Raw genomic sequence first — 19,232 nt, 5'->3', positions numbered from 1 at the left:
GGAGTTGAGTTCCAAGAATTTAACACCGTTTAACAGAGCGATTCAAATGTGGGCATAGCAGGTGTTTAGATGAAGCACAGTGCAGGTCCAGCTGGCAATACTATACTAGGATGACCAGCAGTTTCAGGTCTCCCCGGGTGTTCGGTGGTGGAGGGGGAGTGGGAGTGCGGGTGGGGAATGAGCGGGGGCGGGGAGTGGGAGTGCAGGCGGAGAGTGGGGGCGGGGAGTGGGGGTGTGGGTTAAGAGTGGGGGTGTGGGTGAAGAGTGGGGGCAGTGAGTGGGGTACGGGCAGGGAGTGGGGTACGGGCGGGGAGTGGGGGCAGTGAGTGGGGTACGGGCGGGGAGTGGGAGTGCAGGCGGAGAGTGGGGGCGGGGAGTGGGGGTGTGGGTGAAGAGTGGGGTCGGGGAGTGGGGGCAATGGAAGAAGGGAGCAGGTTCAAGGTGGTGACTGTTGGGTGAGTGCAGGACTGTGTGTACAGGATGAGTGTGTGGGCTGTGTATATGCAGAATGGAGGTTGGGTTGTATATATGAAGGATCGTGAGGCTGTGTATTTGCAGGATGAGGATGAAGGCTATGTGTATGCAAGATGAAGGTGTGGGCTGTGTATTTGCAGGATGAGGGTGAGTCTGTGTATATATCAGATGAAGATGGGGGCTATGTATTTGCAGGGTGAGGGTGTGGGCTGTGTATATGCAGATGAAGGAGTCTATGCTTAAGAGACTGCAGTATACATGGACTAGCCTGGTTCCCAACCATGCACAGACTGCAGCAGCCCACACACAGAGCTAGGGCTGTGTAGAAACCACAGGATTGTAACTTCTGGCTGATTATTTTTGAAGGGAGTATTGGCCAGGTGAATAAATGGATGAAGCTGATGAAAGGCTGCGAAATGGGTTTGAGAGAAGGGGGAGCAGAATGAGGAAACTTAAATGGAACAATTAAAAGTTGCCTCTCATTTGTTTTAAAGGCCCGAAACTATCTGTGGAACAGTTTCTGAACAAACTGCCTAAAACTGTCATCCGGGCGGGGAAAGTGATCGATATCAGGGGAGACATCAAAGACATTCTGCAGGTAACTGGATGGGGTGGGGGTGGGGAAATTCCTCTTAGCCGCTGCATGCAAATTTATATCAGAATGGGGTCAGCCAAACTAGCTGACATTTGCTATCTTGACTAACACGTAAAGAGTGGTCACTTGGTTTACATGTTATACAACGTTTGTCACAACCTCAGACGTCCCAAACCGGTTCGTGTCCAATGAAATGCTTCTTAAAGTGTGGTGGCTGCTACAGTGTCAGAAACACTACAGCCAATTTGCAACCAGCAAGGTCTTAGCAGTGGGATAAATGGCCAGCTGATTTGTTTTTGGTGATACTGGTTGAGGAAGGACTGTGACCAAAGATGCCAGGGAGAAGTTCCCTCCTCTTCTTCGAATTGTGGAATCCTGAACATCCACCTAATCCAACAGGTGGGGCTTCAGTTTAATGTCTCATCCGAAAGATGGAATGCCTCACCATTTCCCTTGTAGCAAATGCCATAGAGAAAACGTCACAATGTTAGCTTACTGCAGCTAATGTACTGTGGGATAATATCACGATGATCAAAGTGACTACAAGCAATCTGCTTTTATCTTTCACGGTTCTGAGAATTGGACAGAAATAGCCCAACTCTGTGTATAGCAGATAGATTGATACAGGGCCACAAGTCACCACAATAGCCCTGATCAGTCAGTAGGAGTTGTCGTTTATTTTTGATGCTAAATCTCACTGTGAGACATTATGTGTGAATATGTGGAGCTCGTGCTGAAAGTTACACTGCACACAGAAATTTACTGCCCTTTCCCTATCGGAGCTGCTGGGCTTTTAACATCAGCAGTTGACCAAACAGGATAAAAGATTTCCTGCCGTTCAGCGAATCCAGTGTCCCTGGCAACCCGCAGTCACAGGCAACTAGGCATTGGAGAACAGTTTCTGAATATTTGCAGGTTTCTCGGTGCTAATCTGAGTAACCTTTCTTCAAGAATCAGACATGGCTCACTCAATTGGTATCGCTTTTGTTTCTGTATCAGAAAGTTGTCAGATTATTGTCCTCCCAGCAAGGGATGTGAGCACAAAGTCCAGGCTGATACGCCCAGTGCAGTAATGAGGGAGTGCTGCACTATCGGAGGTGCTGTCTTTCAGATGAGACGTTACAGTGAAGCCTTGTCTGTCCTCCCAAGCGGCTATAATTGGCTGCTGCACTCCCAGCTATCCTGGGAGCTGTTGCAGTTTTGCAGTGATCTGTGTTTGGTCCATGTCCCTGTGCTCTGTTTCAGATTGTTGCAGATTATAATCGGGATAACCAGTGTGTACCTGCTGCCACCTGGTGTTGATCATCAGGCACTGAATAGAAATTGCATTAGAAAGTTTCTCAACTAGCAAAACCCTGAGCAGAAGCAGTTTCCCAAGGAGGAATCATTGCAGAGGAACCTGGAGCCCTTCCAAGATTGGTGCCAAACACACTGCTCCGTTCAGGTGCTGGACAGAGTGAGAAAGGGGGCATAGAATTGACAGGGAAAAAAAGTCAGGTGCAAGGCTTTGTCAACAGTAAACAAAAGTCTCTCGGGGAATTGAATGAAATTATTTTCTAATAATCTTAAAGTGATGGATGTCATGGCAGTTTGTAAGATGTTAAGAATGATCTTGTCCATCCACTCAGAGCACTGCGGAGCTAGTATCTGCCCAGTGAACATTGAATCTCCTGATGAAGAGTCATACGGACTCGAAATTTTAACTGTATTCCTCTCCGCAAATTCTGTCAGACCTGCTGAGTTTTTCCAGCTATTTTTATTTTTGTTATTGAATATCCATAGCTGCACTGTAGGATATTCACAGCAGCCCATTGTTCACAATACTACCCTAGCTTATTGGAGATAATGAAATGTATCTCTATACAGGAATGAGATTCTGGGTCCAGACATGGGGTAATGAGCAGCCTTGTTCTAACTGATTTCATTGCTTCGTTCTACAGGTCCCTTCCAATCCATCGGATGAAAATATGATCCTGATCAAAACTCCGATTTTAGAAGAACTGAGAGAGAGGTATAGGAGTCGCTGAAAATGGGATGGGGGAAGAACAATTTGATTCACATGGGGGTGGAGAATTGGGAGCAGAAATCTGGGATCCTGTGCTGGGGGTGTCATGAAACGTGAAGGATTTCTTAGACTGGCTGACCTTTCTCATTCCATCTACAAATCAAACTTGCAGCACATGAGGAAGCCATTCAGCTCATCATGCCTGTGCTAGCTCTTTGAAAGAGCTATCCAACTTCTCGCCTTCTCTTTCCCTAAGGCCCTGTAAAAACGTTTCCTCATCTTTGCTCTGGTTATTTGGTCAATTACCCTAAATTTATGTCCTCTAGTTATTGTCCCTCATTAATTACTCTGTCAAAATCCCTCATCCTTTTGAACACCTCTATCACAATCTCCCCTTCTCCTGTTCCAGCGTCCAGCGTTATGGCTCACTGTCCAATGCTCTGTGTCTTGGTGCAATGTGCAATGTCCAGGGTTTATTTCCTGCTCCCATCGGCATCACAGAGTTCGCTATATTTTCTTGATCACAGGCTGAAGTTCAGTGAGGAAAATCGCCCAGCATCGAGAGACATATCCACCCTCAGGATCAAGTCAGAGAATGGAGAGAAGACGTACATAGTCAAAATGCTTTTCACTGAGACAGTTGGAGACCTTCGCACTTACCTCAACCAGAACAGGTAACGGGCCAACAATGCTGGGAGGCATTCAGTGTCAGAACATGAACGTCACCCCAAGAGTAGCAGAAAATGGGCTTGTGGCCGCTAAACTTATGTGGCCTCGAGTTTATTAAATTTAATGGGTGATCTAATTGAGGTGCTTAAGGTGATTAAAGAATTGAATAGGGTAGATAGAGAGAAACCTTCCACTAATGTGGAAGTCCAGAATAATGGGTTATAATCTTAAAATTTAAGCTAAGCTACTCAATGGTGATCATAAGAATGTATAAAATAGGAGCAGAAGTAGACCATTTGACCCCATGACCCTCCTCTGCTATTCAGTAAGGCCAGAGCTGATCTTTTACCTCAGCCACACTTTCCCACAATGTGCAGTTTGTTCTGAAAGAAGAGAGACTTTTGTCGAAGCTTTTTGTCTTGCACTCATTAGGAAAATTTGCAAGAAAATGCCAATGTCAGTGGGAACAACATATTTATACTATATGAGAAGAGAGTGCAGAGAATCAGCATCAGCTCTCTCTTCTCATACAGTGTCAACATGTTGTTTCTCCTGACAGTGGTACTTTCTTCCGAATTGTCCTGATCAGTACAAGATGAAAAGCTTCAACAAAACATGTCTCTTTTTCCAGCCATACTGAAGTTCTGTACTGCCAAACGACTATCCAGTTTTTCCCTAAATTCCCTTACAATCCAAAAATTTGTTGATCTCTAATTAAATATACACAGTGATTGTGCATCCACAGCTGCAGTAGAGAATTCCGAAGATTCACAACCATTTGTTTGAAGAAGTTTCTCTCCCTCTCACTCCTAAGTAGCTGACCCTTTATTCTGAGACTGTAGCCCAGATTTTTCTGGAGTCGGGAAGACTTTGCGGATTTTAACAATGGCAACTGGGACCCGGATTCAGAAGTCCTGCCCCCATTTCCAGTCAGAACCATTTTGGCTGGCGGGGGAAAGGGGATGGGGCGTGATTCACACAAGCATGAATCACAAGTTTGCCGGGATGTTTAAAAGCATTACAGAGTTTAAATAGATGCAGTTTTCCTTATGGCATGTAATTGAACCCACAATGTGTGAGTCACAACTTTGTGAACAAAGCATAAAAGCTTCTGAAGGCCTCCAAAAAGGTGTGTTTTCCTTGTACAGAGCTCGGCAGAGTTAAATTTTGAAGACTGAAGTTTTACTTCACAGATAGAGGTTTGGCCCAGACCACAAATGACAGGTGGGGGTTTGTGGAATTGGAAGATTATATCCATGAGGCCCCTCGTGACTATTTCTTGCCTCGGGCAGCCAATTGGGAGACAGGACAGACTGCCAAGCTCACTGGATGAAAAGTATGTAGTGAAGGAAGTAAGTGGAAAAAATTGGGCATGGCACTATACCACATACAGACAATTGAGGAAGGGCAGTAGCAGCAGCAGCAACGTGCAGCCAGAGCCAGGAGGTCTGGCCAGGAGTTGGCCAAGCCACCACAGAGCAGCAGGAAAGAGGAGATTTTACCCTAAGGGAAGGGTGTACCATCTCCTAGCAGGTTATCCCGAAATGACCGAGAAGCAGCACAGATGAAGGCTCTGAGTTTCGAGAGAAATGGTTGCAGAGATCTGTGCCACGTTGGAGGATGATCTCACGCCACAATCAAACAATCCCCATGCTCTGCCTGTTGCACTGAAGGTTACCATGGCCCTCAATTTATAGATGACCAGCTCCTTCCAGGGATGAGCCACAGACCTCAACAGCATCTCCCAATCAGCTACTCACCGATGCTTCACTATCATTACTGATGCACTCTTTGCTCATGTCAGGGAACACATCAACTTCCCCACAGATATGGCTTCACAGGCTCAGAGGCCAATGTGCTTCACCTCCATTGCTGCCTTACCACAAATTCAGGGAGTGGTAGACTGCACCCGGGTGGCTATAAGGGTACCAATGTAGCAGTCGGAGACATTTGTGAACAGAAAATTGTCCCAATCCATCAATGTCCAAATGTATAGGGCCTTCCTGCTCGTGTTCTGCACCTTTCCCCACAGCTGCCATGACTCTAAATCTGAGACATTCACGTCTGCTCCACCTTTTCCAGCCCAGGTCCGGGGTTGGCTTCTGGGGGATAAGGGGTACCCGTAAAGGAGGTGGCGGCTTACTCCCTTAAGGTGACTGGAGACAGGGCCTTAATGTCGTCAGTACAACAACAGCCATTTGCAGATAAGAACCATCATCGAGCAGGCTATTGGCCCATTGAAGATACAGTACAGATACCTTGACCACTCATGAGGAACATTCCCATACTCATCTGCAAGGGTGTCAAGGATAGTGGTTGTTTGCTGCATGCTCCACAATATGGCACAGCGGAGGGCTATTCACATCGAGGGGCCTGAAACCAGCAAGCAATTTACCTCATCAGAGGAGGGGAAGGAGGAGCCCATTGAGTCTGATAGAGTTGACACAAAGGAGGAGGGCAACAAAGTGAGTCCTGAGGGATAGGCCCAGGTAACCATGGCTGGATCTGTACGGGCTGCCATTGTCACCAGGGACCTCTTAATACAGAGACAATTCACATATGCCACCTTTAGGATCTCACTGCAAATCCAGTAGCAAGTATCTGGCGAGCCATTGCCACATCATGGCCCTTTAACTTTGGCGCTGCACATCTTCCAGGTGATGCCCATCCCCAAGAGAGAATACTAACAGGAAACATTGAATGTCAATGTTATTAACATGACTGAATCCAGCATCATCATCAGTCTTGGGTTCACCCTTGCCCACAGATGGTCCTTGAGATATCCTTTAAAAGCTGGGCCATGTAATTTTCTGCTAGATGCTGGCAAATAACTGGAGAAGACTTCACCTTGTGCCTAGCCAAACCATGCCCACCAGGTAAGCCATGTGAGTTGAGATTCAGATAGGAATGCATGGGTCAATAGAAATGCAGTGATTGGACATTGTGCAGGTATAAATGACATCATCCACTTCCTTCCACAGTCTCCGTCACCACCATCACATAGTATGTGAAATCTACAACATGCAGTGCTGTAACTCACCGAGACTCCTTATCAACCCATGGCTTCTACCACTTAGAAGGACAAAGGCTTCAGTCACATGGGAAATCCCACATGCAAGTTTCCCTCAAAGACACATAACATTCTGACATGAAAGCAGCCACTGTTCCATCACTGTGACCTCACATGTGTCTGACTGCCTTCCACACAGCACTCAAGGTGGAACGACACCAGATGGACTGCATCTTATCAATAAGTTGGATCATAGTTACTTCTTCAAATGAACCTATGAATGGACAAGTCCTGGAATGACCCTTTACATCCACAGCCCTTGGTGGACTACTACGTTCTCTGAACATTTGGATAATGAACCAACTTTTCACTGCTAGAGTTGCATGACCCCACCATTCACACTAATACCGTAACTAAGAGATGGACTTCTGGCTGCAGTCTCCATTGCCATTGCTAAGAACCAGTTGCTTTCTGGTTAGCTGGTAACTGAAGATATTAGTGTACAATGACAGACCACCACATCCAATGAAGAAAGTATATGACTGGAATCTTGTGGCGGCAATGGGGGTCTCGGCCACTAACTGGAGAGCTGGCTAGTGCCCTCTATTGTCTCTTTTCAGGAAGATGCCACATCTTCTTCCACTCAGGCACTTAACATGTCAGCAGTGGGCCTTCCCCCAGGAACAAGGACCCTGGGGGTCAAGGCCCTGCTGCCAAGAGCTGCCGGCCAATCAGAAGTTGGCAGCTCTATTGAAAGGCTGTACCACCGAGGAGTTGGGTGGCTGCTACCAGTCCTACACCAGCTCAAGGCCGAGAATGATCACTAGATCCCAGGCCAGAAGTGAGTGACTGGGGGAGTGGGGGGAGGTTTAACAGGGCAGGGGTCATGTGGGAAGAGGGAGTGAGGGAGCTTGGCAGCAAGGGCAGGGGGGGTGGCTGTCAGTGGGTCCCCCCCTCCCTTCCTGGTGGCAGTGCCTCGATCAGGCACTGAGTGCCTTTGAACAAGGGACCCTGCAAGCAACACTGCACGGAGCTGGGTTAATACCAGCGGTGGCAGGATGAGGCCTTTTAAATGCCCACTTAAGAGCCTCAATTGACGGCATCATGGGAAGGCCGTCCACAGGCCTTAATTATCTCGGGGGTTCAATCACATGAACTCCAACCATGGGAGAATGGCCAGTCTCATGGACAGACACAGGCGGCATCAGGGCATGACACCCTGCAAAGGGTTTAAGGCTCACTCAGTAGCCTGGAGCAGGCCGTTCATATTATAAGCGCTGATCTCCAGGGTGTACGTGAGGAGCTGCATACCCACTTCAGGGGCACTTGTGGCATAGCAGTGGCTGGAAGGGACGATTGCTGTGCCCCAGTAGCCAGCCCCATCCAAACTGCCTGAAAGCCAACCCAGGGTTTTGAATGTGGGTGAGGTGGGGGGGGGGGGTAAGGTTCCCAGTATATTTCATCTTTTACTGCTACCCTAGTCGCTCCACCAGAGCCCTCTTCTGTGGTCCATGCCCCATGACAACAGTGGGACGGGGAGGCTGTCCACAGGACTTCCCGCCGTGGATTTAATCTTGGGGTGGGGCCAAGATGGCAGAGTCCCCACAAACCGCTCTCCTCCCCAAATAAATCCCCCACCCCCCCACTCCCTCCGCCACCAAACTCACCACAGAGGGAGGGCCAAGATTCACTCCACGGGCAGAATGTTACATCCCGTGGGCGGGAGTGGGTGCTGGAGCTGCGCCTGCCATTGATTAACTGGCCTCTTAAGGCCTTTAACAGTCCAAATTGATGGCGATTTTTTTTTTTCCTTGCCCGTGTGATTTTGCGCTCGTCGCATGGAAAAATGGACAGGCAGCCAGTCGACATTTTCAAAACCTCATCCATGCACGGGATAAGGGTCAGCAACATTGCCCTTGTGCGTAGTGAGGAGTTTTGGAGATAGTTTGCTGCTGGTTGATTATTGGTACTTTGCAGCTTCATCTCTGTTCTGAGCTTTATTGTTAGCATTTCCAGGCTTCATTTCAGGGCTCATTGGTGTCTGCAAGGCCCCCGGAGGATCCAGACCGTGTGGACCATTCCAGGTATCAGACAGCCTTCTGTTCCCTGGTAATGGGGATTGTGGTCTCTGCTGGTGGCATGATCTCTGAGGAGGACGAGAGGGGCAGAAGGGAGAGGGGGCCAGGTGCCCCAATGCAGCTTCCAGGGAGGGAAGGGACCTGTGGGAGGAGAGGCACAGGCACAAAGGGCACGGGGCCAGCAGGAAGTCCAAGGCAGAAGGGCTGCCGAAGACGCCATCATCCTGCTGCCAGGGTTTACAGGCAGTGAGGTGCAATGCCGAAGGAGCCTCCGTCTCTCAAGGGAGACTGTGACCTCCATTTGTCAGAGGATCGACCCTGAGATCAGCTCCGACTGTGTGGGTGGACACCCCATGCCAGTGGCCCTGAAGGTCACAGTGGCCCTCAACCTCTATGCATCCACCTCCTTGGAGGGGTCAATGTGGCTGTGTGTGGAGCGTCCCAATCAGTTGTCCACAGTTGCGTTAAGCTGCTGACAGAAGCTCTGTTCAGGCGGGTACTGACCTTTATTCTTTACTGTACAGACGAGGCCAGCCAAGCTGAGCGAGCCAGAGGCTTTGCAGCGATTGCTGGGTTTCCCCACATTCAGGGTGCAATTGACTGCATGTATGTGGCCATCAAGGCACCAGCGGGTCAGTCAGGTACCTTTGTCAAAGGAAGGGATTCCACTCCATGAATGTACAGATAGTTTGTGAACACAGGACGCAGATTCTGCAATTCTGTGCAAGGTACCCTGGCAGCTCCCATGACGCTTATATCCTGAGACATTCCCAGGTGCTGAGGGTCTTCAGTGCTCCAACCCAACTGGATGGACGGCTGCTGGGTGACAAGGGCTATCTGTTGAAAAGGTGGCTTATGACACCCAATCATCTGTGACACCAATGTGCTACTGTGATGCTAATGGACAAGGCACAATTGGATGCCCACACCCTGACAGGTGGTGAAAGGGTAAGTGGAAGGGCAAAGATTCTGCATGTAGCACCTAATAATCAGCCCCTCAGGTATTAAGGTAATCTCACTTAATGCAGAGTATTGGGACCTACTGATGCTGCTAAGATGCTGCCATCGCCATGGCTGGGCGTGTGAAGCTTTTCCAGCATTACATCGCTACTTTTCACCACCCAAGGACAGAAGCAGAGCAGCATTATAGTAGGAGTCATGCCTCCACAAAGGTGGTAATGGATAGGTCTTCTGAAGATGTTCTTCCGATGCCTGGACCATTCAGGGGGGGCACTACAATACCGCCCAGAGTGGGTGTCACTGACAGTGGTTGCATGCTGCGATCTCCACAATCTGGCACTGGCAAGGGGGGACCCACTGGAGGAAGAGGATCTTGATGCAGCTCCACAGGCCACAGAGGATGAATCTAGTAGTGAGTCCAAAGATGAGCACGGTGAGGAGAAAACTGAGGACATGGACCCAGACCTCAGTAACCTGCAGGGAGGCAGGGACACCAGGGATGCTTTGATCCAACACTCCTTCAGCTAGGCTACCAAAGATCAGCAACCGCATGCCAGGGCTGCAACCTCCATCCTGGATGTCTGAAAGAACCCTATCATTTGTACACAAAGAACACTTCATACATGTGCAATAAAGTTCATAGCCACCTATGTCCAGCATTACATACTAGCGTTCCCTGCACCAATGATATAAAAAGGTGAAGCATACTCAGGTCATGACAACAAAAACACAATTTATCTCATTCTGACAGTTCAATAATATTTACATGAACATTTCTGTTCTTCAACCCCAGACCAGTGTACATAAAGTAAACATAAAATCACCCGTGACCTGTTCCTCTTGTGCTCATGGTGCCTTTAACTTAAGTTTGCGAGTGCTACGTCTAGGTGCTCCCTCCTCCACCCTGGCACCGGTATTGGAGACAGCCTGCTGGCACTGCTGTCTTGTTGGTCTTGATGACCTTGGTGGTCATCCTCTGGCCAGTGGAGCCTGTGCTGACCCTGCCTGTGAGGGAGCGGCCAGTGCCACGGCTGGCATCTCCCCAGTTGCCACAGCCTTGTCAGATGCCACGGTCACTGGCAGAGGGGCGGAGGAGCTGCTGCTGTCACCCAGAGCGCCCTGAGAGGAGCCCGCAGGGATGACAGGCAGCTCTTGCGCCATGAGGTCACTCAGGACCTTCCTGCACACATTGATGGCACCTAGCTGGGATATTTAGGTGCCTCATTCTGCCCCCACACAGACACTGACCACCTGAAGATGGGGCTGAGTCAATGCTTGGACCTATGTGAGACACAAAAGCAGGTAATTTGTGTAAGGCCTGGACATTTTTCAGAGCAACTGTGGATCCAAGCCAGTGCCTTCAACCTCTTAGTGGAACCCTAATCATGCAACCCACTCTTCACACTCCCCCTCTCAGACCAATTTCCCATTTTGCTTAGGGCGTCAACAGCATCACCTCCACCATTGACACTATGATCAAAAGTGCCTCTAACACCACCTTTGTCAGTTGCTATGGACCATTCACGATGCCCAATAATGAGCTTGGTTGGCACCTTCACAATGTCCATGGCTCTCACCTTGACTGAGCAAATTGCCCTTAGCCTACACTGGGGATGGGGCAGCAAGACGATCTTTGGCATTGAGAGCCCTCTTCTCCTGCAGGTACAACATATAGTGATGTAATCCCATTCTATCCTGTACCAGGGACAAAGCTCAATACGGCGATGGATCACAGTGTCCATTCAGATGTCACCCCATAACTGCTTGGACCTACATGATTGTCTTGGGCATACATTCATCCAGGTATAGGGGAGTGGTATGTGCCAAGTGTGGCCCAACAGGTGCAGCGTTCAGCTGTCTTGAGTGTGCTGCTGCCAAACAGCTCGCCTTGCTGCAATGCAGCAGATTGTGGAACCACTTGTAACACTGGATCCAAGAACCTTGGTCTTCACTTGCTGTGCTCACAGTGGCTGCAATCTCCTGTCATACTCACTTGGTTACGCTGTGTGTTCCTCCATCTTGGGAATGTTATCCCTCCTTCACTGCACCTCTTCGACCAGAATCTGCAGTTCCTGGTCACAGAAGTGGGGTGCTGTCCCTCCCTCACCTTCTTCACCTGTCCTCTGCCACTTTCTGACAAGATAATGAAGAAAGCCCACGGGCCAGTAAGGCGTCTCACTTTGTTCATTGGGACACGTTACCTGTGAGCGTTCAAATGCAGGAATCTGATTCTCTACAACAAAATAAAAATACCTGGAAAAACTCAGCAGTTCTGGCAGCATCTGTGGAGAGGAACACAGTTAACATTTCGAGTCCGTATGACTCTTCAACGGAACTAAGTAAAAATAGAAAAGAGGTGAAATATAATCTGGTTTAAGGTGGGGGGGGGGATGTGGGACAGGTAGAGCTGGATAGAGGGCCAGTGATAGGTGGAGATAACCAAAAGATGTCACAGACAAAAGGACAAAGAGGTGTTGAAGGTGGTGATATTATCTAAGGAATGTGCTAATTAAGGGTAGAAAGCAGGACAAGCAAGGTACAGATAGCCCTAGTGGGGGTGGGGTGGGGTGAAGGGAAGGAATCAAAATAGGCTAAAAGGTACAGATAAAACAATGGATGGAAATACATTTAAAAATAATGGAAATAGGTGAGAAAAGAAAAATCTATATAAATTTTTGGAAATAAAGGGGGATCGGAAAGGGGGTGGGCATGGAGGAGAGAGTTCATAATCTAAAGTTGTTGAATTCGATATTCAGTCCGGAAGGCTGCAAAGTGCCTAGTCGGAAGATGAGGTGCTGTTCCTTCAGTTTGTGTTGAGCTTCACTGGAACATTGCAGCAGGCCAAGGACGGACATGTGGGCATGAGAGCAGGGTGGAATGTTGAAATGGCAAGCGACAGGGAGGTCTGGGTCATGCTTGCAGACAGACCAAAGATGTTCTGCAAAGCGGTCACCCAGTCTGTGTTTGGTCTCTCCAATGTAGAGGAAACCGCATTGGGAGCAACAAATGCAGTAGACTAAGTTGAGGGAAGTGCAAGTGAAATGCTGCTTCACTTGAAAGGAGTGTTTGGGCCCTTGGAGGGTGAGGAGAGGGGAAGTAAAGGGGCAGGTGTTGCACCTTCTGCGGTTGCATGGGAAGGTGCTGTGGGAGGGGGTTGAGGTGTAGGGGGTGATGGAGGAGTGGACCTGGAGGGAACAATCCCTGCGGAATGCCGCCGGCGAGGTGAAGGGAAGATGTGTTTGGTGGTGGCATCATGCTGGTGTTGGCGGAAATGGCTATCTCTAGTTCAGCACTGACTGATGTTGGAGGGCAGGGGATGCTACGTGAATGCAGGGTAGCCTGGCATAAATTCCTGTCATGCCAGCATTTCATGTTGTGCTTTCGAGCCCCTGTTGGCCTGCTCCCTCTGAATCACAATCATCTGTGATGCCAGTGTGCTACTGTGATGCTTATGGACAAGGCACAATTGGATGCCCGCACCCTGATAGATAGGCGGTGAAAGGGTAAGTGGAAGGGCAAAGACTCTGCATGTAGCACCTAATAATCAGCCCCTCAGGCATTATGGTAATCTCACTTAATGCAGAGTATTGGGACCTACTGATGCTGCTAAGATGCTGCCATTGCCATGGCTGGGCGTGTGAAGCTTTTCCAGCATTACATCGCTACTTTGACCTTGTGTAATGAAGGAGTACAATTTGCAGCACTAATCTCTATATTTTCTTGTGGAAGGCCCATGACGGGTCACACACAATTTTCACTCCAGTGGGCCGGATGCAGGATGGAGTCGACCCACCATCCCTGGAAGCAGATTGTGGGTGGCCATGGGGGTGTGGGTGAGTGCCGAATCGGGCTGGTCAGAAGGCCCGCTTCAGTTTTCTGGGACTTCATCCCAATTGTAATATAAGCAGTTAGGCCCTCTAACCCTCATTCCTTACAGCACCTCACCCCGCACCTACTCCCCATAGCCCCTCAACTCATACCCCTTCCATGCCCATTCACCCAGTACACACTATGTACACAACCAGTGAGCCACATAATAACACTGGCAAGTGTGGAACTGCTGAGAAAAAAACCTCATTCAGAAATGTTCTTTGGAAAATAACCTTCTATTCCTCCAATTCTATAAAGTGTAAATCAGACAGACCATTAGCCTATCAATAACAGAGGCTTCAAACACTTCACACTTCTTAATCTTGTCCAAATAAACATTGAGACATTGATAAAAGTTCAGAGAAAGAACTTATTATAACCACCTCCAATGTCAATCAAGCAAAGTCAACTATTCACTTCACTTGTCAATACAAATTCTCAGTATCTTTCCATGTACCTCAGAACTCTGGAATTTCTCCTGGCACTCTCTTCCCACCCTGTAAACCTCAGTCACCTCTTTCCCCTACATTGAAGAGGCTTATAAAGCCCATATAGGTATCATTCAATGGGTGGAGCTGGTCCCTGAAAGAAGAAAGCATTTGGGTGGGCCCGACTGACCAGAAATTCATACATTGTCTGCTGGGACTTTAAGATTTTGCCTGATGGTTGATGTTTTGCAGGGGAAAGCCGAAGGTTGATTACGACATTATCAGCACCTTCCCACAGCAAATCTACAGCGATCAGTCCAAGACACTGAAGGAGTATGGGCTCATTCCAAACGCCATGCTCATCCTGCGAGCCCAAAGGCCCCAGCTCCTCAATCACGAGCAGGGAGTAGTCAGTCCGTGGGAGGAATAAACTCAACGGAATGAGAGCCACCAGTCCGGCCACTGGTGATTCAATGCTATTCCATTCCCCTCAAACCAAGTTGGTAAAATAAACCCACAATCACCCACCAACACTGGGAGCCGATCGTAGGAACTGAGTCCCAGTGTCTGTGACAAGGTCCAGAAGAAACTCCAAAGTGTATCAACAAAGGTTATCTGCAACTCTTGGATTCTTTACTAATTTGTTTCCTACTTAAAGTAAATCTCAGCACAAATTACCAGTTGGAGTATAATGACAAATGCCCAAAATAACCAATGTCCAATTGACTTGCAAGTTCCATAGGGATGACCATCATCAAGCAAGGTCAAAGGTGAGACTCCTCTAACCCTATCCTCCACATGCATGGACTCGGATTGAAACCAGCTTATCCACATTCGCAATCTAAACCTGCTGGGAAAAGTAAAGCAAAATATCTAACTCCATAGTCAGGTTGATTTAGTTTTCACTCCTAAGCGACTAAAGCCAGCCACTGATTGGTCTGTCACTCGGGTCCTGCCTGCAGTTATTCTTTTAGACTTTACGGACACCAGACTGCACACATGTAGTGAATCTAATTTAGGCATTCCTAAAACTGTGACTCTAGTTCCGGTAATGGTAATTTTCCTATCATTTCAAAATATTTTAAATAAAAATTGGTTGAAGAAAATAAGTATTGCCCTATTCAGCAATATCTGGGGAAACTCATTCATTCAGTAAGCTCTACAAACAATTGCACACATTATACAAACAGAATTTGGACCAATGTGACAGGGGAAAGATCTTAAGCGGCAAATCCTGATTTTCATTGAACGGTCCAAAAACCTGTGCTAGGGAGTAGCCCTCACTACTCTCACTAGATTCATCACATGATACAGAATACTACAGCACAGAAAAAGGCCAATCAGCTCATTAAGACTGTGCTGGCTCTTTCAAAAAGTAACCCAGTTAGCCTCAATCTCCTGCTCTCTCCCCATATTCTTGCAATATTTTCTTCTTCAAGTATTTACCTAATTCCAAATTTGCAAACAGAAAGAACACGCACACACATTGTGCCTGTTTCAACTAAACAAAATAAGTGACAGCCATTCACTAGTTCATTCCTCAGTGCATTGCTTTGACCAGTCAGCATCAAGCTGCCTGGTTTAAATTTCAAACAATGCTTGGCAGTTAACTGTCAAGTCACCATCAATGGCAACACCTCTATCAACCAGAGTTCACTTGTCAACCAATCAGCACGATCTTCTCATACAGTATAAATTTGTTGTTTTCCCTTACATTGTATTCTTGTGAATTGTCCTGATGAGTGCAAGACAAAAATCTCTGACCAATTGTCTTTCTTTTTCAGCAATACCCAATTCCTTTTTAAAGGCTGCTACTGAATCTGTTTCCACCATCCTGTTAGGCAGAGTGTTCCAAATCTTAACCACTCGTTGTGTAAAAATGTTTTCCCTCATGTCACCTCTGGTTCTTTTGCCAATCATCTTAAATCTCTGGCCTCTAGTTAACAACCTTTCAGCTATTGGAAACAGCTTCTTTATTTACTCTTCATGGTTTTGATCACATCTATCAAATCTCCACCTGGCTTTCTCTGCTCTAAGTAGAGCAACCCCACCTTCTCCAGTCTATTAATAGTAAGTGATTCCTCATCTCTGGAATCATTTAATCTCTTTTGTAGCCATTTTGTCCTTTCTAAAGTTTTGTGCCCAGAACTGGACACAATACTCCAGTTTGTGCCAAACTGGTGTTTATACAGGTTTGGCATAACTTTCTGCCTTTTGTACTCTACACCTCTTTATAAAGCCCAGGCTCCCAAATACTTTGTTAACTGCTTTATTAATCTATCATGATCTTATACAGCGAGGGGGAGGATTTCTGCAAGAGTTTTGCTGATATTCTGCTGCAACTTGGGCAGCAGAAAGCTCAAGAGAAATGGAGTCACTAGTTATGTGCATGAACCCCTTGGAGATTTTATCTACCCCCAAGTGTCACAGGGTATTCAATATATATTCAGCAGTGTCTGGGAAACTCCAAAAATCCTAATAGGTGATGTTCCTGATCTTACTTGATGTCTGCACTTTCAAGAAGAGATAAGGAAATACAACACAGTGACAGGCCATTTGGCCCATGTCAGTGTTTGCCCTCCTGCCAAAGGAGCAACTGGCCCTAATCACATTTACCTGTCCTGTTGCCTTATCCTTTCACCCCTTTTCCTTCATTCCATCTATCCAACTAATGAATGTTATCACAGTTTCTGCCTCAGCCACTAACTGTGGGTGTGAATTCCACAGCTGCAGCTCTCTACATTCAGTTTCTCCTGTTGTCTGTTCTAAAACTGTTAATCTTGTATCCATGGCCCTTCATTTTTGACCCTTTAACTACTGTTTGTTTCCATCCAGTCTGTCATATCCTTTTAGAATTTTAACACTTCTATAATCCATTCATCAGCTATGACTCGATTGGTAGCACCTTTGCCTCTGAATCAGAAGTTATGGGTTCAAGTCCCACTCCAGGACTTGAGCACAAAAATGAAAACTGACACTACGGTGCATTACTGAGGGAAGACTGCATAGTCTTGTGGATGAGGCACTAAACTGAGACCCCATTTATCCTCTCAGGTGGACATAAAAGATCCCATGGAATTATTGTTGAAGAAAGAGCTATCTCTGGTGCTCTGCCAATATTTATCCCTCAATCAACATTACAAAAAACAGATAAGCTGGTCATTATCACATTGCTGTTTGAGGGAGTTTGCTATGTCCCAATTGGCTGCTGCATTTCTTACATTACATCAGTGACTACACTGTAAAAGTACTTCATTGGCTGTAAGCCCATTTTGAGATGTCTGGTCATCATGAAAGGTGCTATATAAATGAAAGTCTTTATTTATATTGTCCTGTAATCTGTGTTATAACCCAAAAAAAAAGCCTAATTTTTCAAGTTTTTCTTTATATTTGTATTTTTCACACCAGGCTGCATCCTGGTGAATCTGTGCTGTACCCTCTCTGAAACCTGTATATCCTTCATATGGTGTGTAGACCCACACTGTATGTTTTGTTCTGACTGTAGTCTTATTCAAGTTTTACCTCTTAGGTTTTATGTCCTAGAACCTAGACTTGCACTATCATTTTCATGAGTTGAGACCACAACTGGATCAGCTATGATCATATTGAATAACGGAGCAGTCTCAAAGGGCCAAGTGACCTACTCCTGCTCTTAAGTCTAATGTTCCTATGTTTTTTTTGGCAGTCTTATTAACCTTATTCCCCATAAACCTATCGCTTTAAATCGCCCCAGGCCTACTTATCTTCACAGTATAATTATTTGGTTTTTTTACTAAAACATATTATCTCACACATATTGACATTGAATTCCATCTGTCTTTTTAGCCCATTTCCCCATTTTAACAATAACCCATTGAAACTTCCTTTAGTCTTTTAAATGAACAGTATTGCCTGTTTTGGTATCATTTGCAAATTTCTCCACAACTCCCATGCGGGACTAAATCCAAATCATCAATATACGCCATGAACAGAGTGATCCGGAGCAGCGCCTGGGTTGATTTCTCCCCTCCTAGACCAAGTAAATTAAAGGCAAATGTAAGACCCCAGGTTGAAATGATTGACTTGCTTGAAAAAAATATGAACACTAGAGAGAGATGCTGCAATACGAGAATGATATACAGGGCGTGGGAAAGGACTATAAATGGTCCTTGATGAAAGTGATTTGAAAGATTCGGGTTCAGGTTTTGTTCATGTGCCAGAGTCTGGCCACCAATTAAAACAATAATTAGTTCATCGTATGGACCTGAGAAGCAAAACTCTAATTTATGGGTCTGTGCTGCGTTTCTGGGCACAGCCCCTCCCTCCCTCTCTTTCCCCCTCCCCATCCCAACCCACCCCCCTACCACTACCATGATTGGGTAATTATTGGGGGAGCGGGTGAATTGAACTCAGCCTCCAGAGACTCGTGGTGAAAGATTGATGTGCACACATTCAAACTGGGCCATATTGGATCCAATCAATACTCACTTCAAGACTCCAGGCCCATATGACCCATTCAGCTATGGACAGGGATTCTAACCAGCTCAGCTCTGGCCATTGAAGGCAATAACTCAACGGCTCTGGAGATTTGAGATGAAAATATCAAAAGAAGCACAATACAACTTACATTTATGTAACATCTTTACCATGGTAAAATGTCCAAAGGTGCTCTCCAGGAGTATTATCAAACAAAATTTGACACCAAGGTACACAAGCAAATATTAGAACAGGTGACCCAAGTGGTTGGCTTTAAGACCTTAACGGAAAAGAGATGGAGAGCTTTAGAAAGGAAAATCAGAGCTTGGAGCCAAGACAGCTAAAGGTATAGCAACCAATGGTACAGCAATGAAAATCAGGGATGCGGAACAGCCCAGAATTGAAGGAGCACAGAGATGTTGCAGGGTTGTAAGAGAGGAGGATGTAATGGAGATAGGGAGGGGTGAGGTCATAAAGGGATTGGAAAACAAGTTTGAGAATTTTGAGAGAGGAAAAGATCAGCAGGGCCATTCAGTTAACAGTGCCCCTCACTCAGCATTCACCCACCTGAAACCACACTCTCCGTCAGGAAAGGCAAGACCATCAAATGGAAAATACCAGTGACTAATAGTGGAAAAGCTCTGTAAAATTTATTTGCAGTATTGACTAAAGCAACAAGTTCAATCCC

At 46.7% G+C, this 19,232-nt stretch overlaps 1 protein-coding gene across 1 annotated transcript in view; it reads left to right on the top strand.

Moving 5' to 3' along the window:
- The window catches only part of ubxn11 (UBX domain protein 11), an 89,912-nt gene extending 74,691 nt beyond the window's left edge, over window positions 1-15,221 (top strand). Inside the window, exons 11-14 of the mRNA XM_041213231.1 lie at window positions 969-1,072; window positions 3,010-3,080; window positions 3,602-3,748; window positions 14,342-15,221. Coding sequence (XP_041069165.1) covers window positions 969-1,072; window positions 3,010-3,080; window positions 3,602-3,748; window positions 14,342-14,519 — 500 coding nt within the window. The 3' untranslated portion in view covers window positions 14,520-15,221. The remainder of the gene's footprint in view (window positions 1-968; window positions 1,073-3,009; window positions 3,081-3,601; window positions 3,749-14,341) is intronic.
- The last annotated feature ends 4,011 nt before the right edge of the window (window positions 15,222-19,232 follow it).

Source organism: Carcharodon carcharias, chromosome 19, assembly GCF_017639515.1.
Source record: "Carcharodon carcharias isolate sCarCar2 chromosome 19, sCarCar2.pri, whole genome shotgun sequence".
In the NCBI taxonomy this organism is placed as follows: domain Eukaryota; kingdom Metazoa; phylum Chordata; class Chondrichthyes; order Lamniformes; family Lamnidae; genus Carcharodon; species Carcharodon carcharias.
Note: the sequence above shows the minus strand (reverse complement) of the source record. Positions and strands in the feature narration are given on the sequence as shown.